Source organism: Borostomias antarcticus, assembly GCF_949987555.1.
Source record: "Borostomias antarcticus genome assembly, chromosome: 18".
Classification (NCBI taxonomy): Eukaryota; Metazoa; Chordata; class Actinopteri; order Stomiiformes; family Stomiidae; genus Borostomias; species Borostomias antarcticus.
Window position 1 is genome coordinate 12671284 of NC_140251.1, and position 7500 is coordinate 12678783.

At 44.4% G+C, this 7500-nt stretch overlaps 1 protein-coding gene across 3 annotated transcripts in view; it reads left to right on the top strand.

Moving 5' to 3' along the window:
- The window catches only part of osbpl5 (oxysterol binding protein-like 5), a 79140-nt gene extending 78118 nt beyond the window's left edge, over positions 1 to 1022 (top strand). For all 3 annotated transcript variants that reach the window (XM_084452955.1, XM_084452957.1, XM_084452956.1), the window contains 2 exons: positions 361 to 463; positions 586 to 1022. In XM_084452955.1, coding sequence (XP_084309081.1) covers positions 361 to 463; positions 586 to 721 — 239 coding nt within the window. In that variant the 3' untranslated portion in view covers positions 722 to 1022. The remainder of the gene's footprint in view (positions 1 to 360; positions 464 to 585) is intronic.
- The last annotated feature ends 6478 nt before the right edge of the window (positions 1023 to 7500 follow it).

Sequence of the window (7500 nt, forward strand, 5' to 3'; positions counted from 1 at the left end):
TAGTCAGCTTTGAATTGCGACTGTAGGCTTAATGTAACTTTCAAATATAAAAGTTGCAATTCACAAATGTGTGCACAATTCACAAATGCGTATTGAACTGTGGATGGCATACTGTACGATACAATATTATACCGGGAACCGTGGCATCCCTTACACACACACTCACACACACACACACACCAGAACCCACACATGAGTCCTCCTACAGCAAAGGTAGGAGATGCACAACTCCTTTAGCACTGTGGACTAAGATGTGAAGATTCAGACCTTTGTCACAGCATGACTTGGGATCCCAGGAGGATGTTGAGATACCCGTCATGTGACCTGGGTGTTCTGTTCTCTCCTCTGTCACGTGATCAGGGTTCGTGAGCCAGTGTGCGAGGTGCAATAAGGAAGTGAAAGACATCATCGTGATAGAGGCCTCCATCACATCCATACAGAAGACACAGCAAGACATTCAGAGGTGAGAGGGTAACACACACACACACACACACACAATCAGTTCCCACCTCAGTAGTGGTAGATAGTAAGGATGATACAGTAATGTTCTTTTTCCCTGTTTCCTGTCCCACGCTGTCTCCGTAGGAACCTGATCGCGCTGAGTCGCCAGCTGGCCCGTCAGCGTGTGGCGGAGGACAATGTGACTCTAACAGGACGCCACTGCCTCATCCTGTGTGTCCTGCTGCTCTCCCAGCTCCTCCTCAACTACGTCTTTACCTGAGCTCCGCCCCCTGGACGGAGTCCCCTCCACCCCACCCCAGACTCTAACCGAGCCCCAGTCCCCCTTCCACCACACACACACACACACTAACCTGACTGTAAGCACTAGGCATTGGGGGACAGAGGAAGAGTAGTCATAGATCAGCATCTAGGGGACCTCCTATTCTCCTGGGAAGGGCCTGGGTGCCATAGCAATAAACACAGCCACCCGCCACTCACCTGTCAAGCAGGGCGCCCCCTAGTGTAGCCAGACTGAAACAGCAGGGCACCCACGCACTTTGGACAGGGAGGGAGAGGACGGATTAAGGGTTTTTGGGACAGGGGGGTGGGTGGGTGGGGGGGTTGTTTGAACAGGAGATGTGAGAGACGAAATGATAGGCTTTTTGCTAAGAGAATGAAAGAGGATATTCCATCATTGTGTGATTATGGTTCTACGTTAATGGATCTGTACTTTTATACTCCCCCGCAATACTGTTGATGTGTGTGTGGGCGTGAGCGCGCACGTGTGTGTGTGTTTGTTCGTACTGCAGGCTTCATGGCTTGGGACTTTTCCTACTCCCCTTCCACTGAAGACTTAGGGCCTTAACGCTAAAGCCAAAAAGAAGCGCGAAACGTGACATCACTTTGTCGGAGGAACGAAGACAGACATGAAGAAAAGAAACTTCCAACAGTGCAATTCTGTGTCTTTCTGTGCAGTCGTGTGCTCATACAAACATGTGGTCTTGTCTTTTATCAATTATGATCTTACCAAAACAGTATTTATAATCCGAAAGGACAAAGAGTACTTGTTTACAGGAGTGTGTTTATATTGATATGTATAAACAAAAGGCAGACATAGAGGCATGGTAGAGAGCCAGAGTTTGTGTGTGTGTGTGCGTGTGTGTGTGCCTGTAGCACCATCAGGGAATGGGCTTCTAGCACTGTTCTGTTGTAGACCATGACACTAGTGTGTACAATCAGTCATGAAGGACAGACAGACTGGAGGAGGAGAGAACGGAAAGGAAGCGAGGGGAGAGGAATCAAGCGATCAGACGAAGGGACTGTTGCAGTTGTTAAATAGCACCATTCAGAAGAACTGTTTTAGATGTAAAACACTAAGTAATGTGTTACTTTTTGATCAATGTATCAATCTGTATATATTTGAGTGGAACACACTCATGCTGTGTTTCCAAAAGAGATTCAGAATGTATTTATTAGGTGATGTACCTTGATTTCCTGATCGTACTCGGCTTGCAGGAGGGAAGCGAGGAGTGACGATCGCTCTGAGGCGTGAGGGCACGCTGTGTGCGTCTGTGTGGTCTGTGTCTTTGGCTTTGGTTCTCACCTGCACATCCAGTTGGGGCGAACATGAAGGTGTAAGTTGAAAAGCCAAATTCACATTCTGATTGGTTGTCGTTGAATGTCCCATGTTGAACCACCCAATGGGAGGGCGGAGAGAGCACACAGAAGGAAGTCGACTATTTGAATGCTTTGATTCACCTTTGTTTATTCCTGTTTTTTTTCGCCGTTTTCTACTCTACTGCCATGTACACAGATATTTTTGTCATAATGAGGCAACAGAACAAGTTATGCTCAATGTTTTTGTTCATACCTGTTGCATACTGTAACGTTACAGTAAACATTTACATTTTGACTGAACCTTGCTTGCTGTCTTGATTATGACTCAATACTGGATACCGAGAAATGAATCCATCCTTCCATCACTAGGCTAGACTACTGCAATGCACTTTTTACTGGTGTCAAAAAATTTACAAAGAAATTGGAATTAATACAGATCTCCGCTGCTCGACTTTTAACAAAGTCCAAAAAGAGGATACCACTCCTGTTTCAGCTGAACTCCACTGGCTCCCTGTTTGTTTTAGCATTTATTTTAAGGTCCTTCTAATTACATAGAAAACATTAAATGGCACACAGCTCCTTCATAACATCTCTGACTTATTGATATATCAACTGCAAAGAGCTGTCAGATCCTCCAAATGTGGTAAAGCAGCTTTTATAGACCACCAACATTGTGGAATCCCCTGCCCAACTGTATTAAACAGGAAAGCTCTGGACATTTTTAATAACAGGTAAACAATAAAACATGTTGGCATGTATATCTCACATCTATAGCCTACTTGAAGGTGTTCAGCTACCCTCAGTATTTATTCATTTTGTTATTTATTAGTCAGTTATTTTAGTCCTGTTTATTTTAGTCCTATGTCTTAGAATATTTTACATCACACTAGTCCCATGTTTATTTTAGTCCTATGTTTTACTATTTTAGTCCTGATGTTTTATGCACTGATGTTACTTTCTTCTTACTCTTATCCTGCTATATTTGTTTTATTGTTGCCGTTCTTGTTCTATTGTGTCAAATGTAAAGCCCTTTGGGCTGCAGTTTATGTATGAAAGGTGCTCCATAAATAAAGTTTTTTATTATTATTATTATTATTATACATTGGATGTTAATTCAGTGAAGTTAATGAATCGGAAACTAAACCCTATGAATCTATTAACTCAGCCTCCTCAATTCTATGTAAGAGATGAGATACCATATTATGAACACTAATGTCTATGAAAAGGCTATGATAGTGTGATCTGGGACTCTGGTCCATTCAATTCAAGGGGGTATTTGATTTAAACCCACTGAATGTACCTGTTGCTCTGATCTCCACTAGAGGGCAGTGCTGGCTTCTGGAGTAAGGAGAGGACTTAAAGCCTGTTGACCAGGGAACGATCATTTCCTCCACACATACCGGTCCCAGATTGAAAGATTACTCTCTGTGGTGGATCTTGACTGGAGTATGTTTAATCTGTGCCTGAGGAAGTATCCTTTAGAGCTACATGCTGTATCTCTGAGATCTAGTGTTCTGAAATGTAACTGTGATAGATCGTTCTGAGGAATTTCCTGTCCAAGACTTTCAGATAAATCAATAAGACTTTGGTTTGAATGTTACGACTAGGGCGTGTTGGTGGTATCAGATATGGTACCCATGATCCCACTGTAGACAGACATGAACAGAGTGAGAAGCCAGTGGGAGGTCAAGCATGTGGCAATCCCCCCTAACTTGCATGAGAAACAGCATGAGAGCTTGTGAGATCAGGATGGTCTCAGAAGACTAAATCTCCCCTGTAGACTACACACATGCACACATGCTCACATAGTTGATGAAAAGCCCACACAGAGAGAAGGAGATTGTGTGAGCTGCAGGTGAAAAGCCCTCTCCAGACACCGTGCAGCCCAAGAGAACACACACACAGGCACAAGACTGGGAACTGGGCAGGTGACAATCCCTCTGGAGACGCCACCCGGATCAGGAGCTGAGTTCGCAAACGCACAGACACACAAACAGAGACAACTGGAACCTGGACTAGGTCAGCAGTGTGTGTGCCCAAGCCCTCCCACGATGCAACAGGAGTGACCTCATACTCAATAGTTTGTCCACAAACTCACTATTTTCTGTTTATGAAACATCAGCATCCTTGAGATGCTACAGTACTCAAACACCTCCAAACTGAGGTCTCCATTCCTGTCTCTGATAGGACGGCATTCTAGAACAATTATGTCTCTCTCTTCTCAAGAGCCGGTCACGTAGGTTGGGGGGAATGCTTTTCGAGCGTTGTTTGGTGAATACCTGGCATGTCCAGCTGTCAAGGCTGTCCAAACACAGACTAAACCATGGGAAGTGAAATGTGTTGAAGTGTGCAGCTCGAAGCGGAGCAGAGCTACCTGGAGTCGTCACCGTAGCTTAAACTCATTCACCCTCACACCCCCGGTCTCACTTCCTGAGGGGGCGGAGGGTCTGTCTGTGTTGGCTCTGAGGAGGTGTACTGTACCACAATCATGTTCTAATGACTGTGCATGGGGTTGAGAATGCAAACAGACTGAGCTTCAGTGTCGGATTGGATTGGATTTATTTGAAAGTTGAAATATAGACACCACAAATGCCACAGGATGTTACCACCCATAAATTAAGCAATACACATTATCTCTAGGGGTTACCTATTATACTCTGTCTAGGCTACAGTAGCTATTATGTCCATAAGCCAGACTGTCTGTGACTGAGCCTGTGGTGACTCATTCAGTGCCCTCTGTCAACCCACTGAAGGGATAGATGGTTGGAGAGATGGAGGATGGAGGGATAGAGAGATGGAGGGTTGAGGGGTAGAGGTATGGAGGGATGGGTCAGTCTTTGGTCTCCCCGTGATGCTTGTTTGTATGCTCCAGAGTTGTCCAGAGCTCCCAGGGTACATCTGAGTGGGGGCTCACACACCCTGGACATGGGTCCAATGCTAGGTCCTCAGCACCAGACGTGTGTGTGTATGTTTAGTTTAGTTTATTATGGATCCCCATTAGTCTTCACCTCAGGTGAAGACTATTCTTCCTGGGGTCCAGACACTCATACAGTACATAACAATCAAACATAATACAGTGAAATTTAAGTATTAAATTATTCAAATATAAAAGAACAAAAAAATACAGAAAACCAAAGAAAAATAATAATAAAATTCAGTGTATCTATTCTTACAACAAAAATTTATAAGTACAACTCATTCAACACATTTACATAAGGGTATTACAGAGTATTACAGTTCCAAAACTTCAATTTACTAATTCAACCTAACTTCTTTACAAATAATGGCCTCTTATGTGTGTGTGTGTGTGTGTGTGTGTGTGTGTGTGTGTGTGTGTGTGTGTGTGTGTGTGTGTGTGTGTGTGTGTATGGAGTTGAATTGGTTAAACTCACTCTTCAGTATAAATGTTGGCCACCCATGCCATCAAATTGCTAGCTTTTCCGTGGCATAGCTGGCTAAAGCTGTGTTTATAAGAGGTGGTCATGTGTGTTGGTAAGCCAGAGGGCCCGAGATCGAACCCAGCGTGGGCAAGTGAGGGTGGAAGCCTGTGACACGTACAGTCTACACATGAAGGACCCGACCTGTCTAGAGGTCGTGGTTAAAGTTGGATTAGTTCTCCTGCCTGTAGCTCACCTCATAACTCCAGGAGGAAACTCGTAGTCGACACACAAGGCCCAGATGTTGAAGAGGAGGGTGAGGAACATTTTTACTTTTCCATACAAGGATGAGAGAATGAGTCAGTTGGAGGGTGTTTGTGTTACTGTTGACAGAAGGTTGTTCTTCATTCCTGCTTGTATGTGTGTTTCTGCTGAGGAGTGTAGCTAAATCCAGTCCCACACACACTGCAACACAAGTGGCTTCATTCAGTGCCAGAACACACACACACACACACACACACACACACACGCAAACACACAAACAAACACACACACACACAGCAGTGAGTCATACAGAGGTGGAAACACACAACGTGAAAAGCATTTCTATTCAGGCCTACTCAACTAGTCCTACATCTAGTTAGTAGAACCACATACTGTAGGCTTCATGTCTGACAGTCTTATCTTCCCCATCTCTCTCTCTCTCCTCTCCCCCTTTCTCTCCTCTCTCCTTTCTATCTCTCCTCTCCTCTTCCTCTCTCCCCCTCTCTCTCGGGGTGAGTGTGTGAGAGGGTGCAGTGAGTCCACCTGGGTCAGGCATGTCTTGCCTGCAGTGCTCTGCCGTGACTAAAGGGCGGAGCCAGTCAGATGGGATGTTTGTTCAGTGGTTCCAGCCCCGGCGTGGTGGTTGAGTGAGACTGAGGCCCGTCTCCCAGCCATCCGAACAATGCTGAGCGCTGACAGGCAAGAGAGGAGAGGAGTGAGAGGGACATGTCTGGGCTTGCCTAGGCAAGAGGAGGAGGAGAGGCAGAGAGAAGGAGAGAGAGAGACAGACTTTACCCTGGAGCGGTGTGGTGTGGGTGCACCCTCTAGTTATATGTGTCATGTGTCTTTGTTTCTTATCTGTTTGTTATCTGTGTTTGGAACTCTTTCCCCGGGTCAGTAGTTATCACTTAGAGTTGAAAAGGAATTCGCTTCTGTTAACTAAGCATGCGTCATTATTCGATTGTTGGAGGACAATGAAATGTTGTAGACCAGGTACAGGCTGTTCTGTAAAAAAAAAAAAAGATAAAAAATAATGAATGAATGAATGAAATAAAAAAAGTTGTCCTAGTTTCTCAGATTTTGTGGACAACTGAGTATTTCAGGGCTGTCACTATCCACTGTAACCAACTGTAGCTCTAGCATGATGCAATGCCTGCTGGCTGGGTGACATTTTACTTTGAATTTCAATCTCAGACTAAAGTAGAGAAGGTCATTCAGAGAGTGCATACCTCCGCCCATGATGCTTATTGCATGCTCAAATCAGGTTTTCATTGATAGGCAATACTTGGAAGTTAAAGCAATACATAGCATTTTCTCCGGTTTTCTCGTAAGTGCGCTGTCGTACTGTCATAACATTATGAGATTGTCTTTTTCTTTTTCTGGCTTCCTTCGTGATGTTTCACTTCGGTTTTCTCACCTCCGCCATGATATCATTGAGCTAAAAAATGCATGATATCCATAGACGCCGGAATAGTTAGCTACTACTGTGTTGTTTAAGCACAATGTTGCGCATGCGCACTTCGACTGAATGCTGCGTCCCGGGGGCGCGAGTTTTAAAAGGTAATAAATGTCAATGTATTATCTTTCTGAGTAGACTGTTTGGACGATTCAGCTTACTTTTAGTAAATCTAATTGGATAATTAGCACCAGACATGTTTGTAAAGGTCCAAATATCGCGATGTATTGCTTTAAGTTCCCAAGCAATACTTGAAGTTCAACTACCACTGTCTCTGCAGGAAAAACTGACACCAAGGCCAAACAGAGTATGTACAGTATTGGTAAATACTTTCCATGGCAAAAT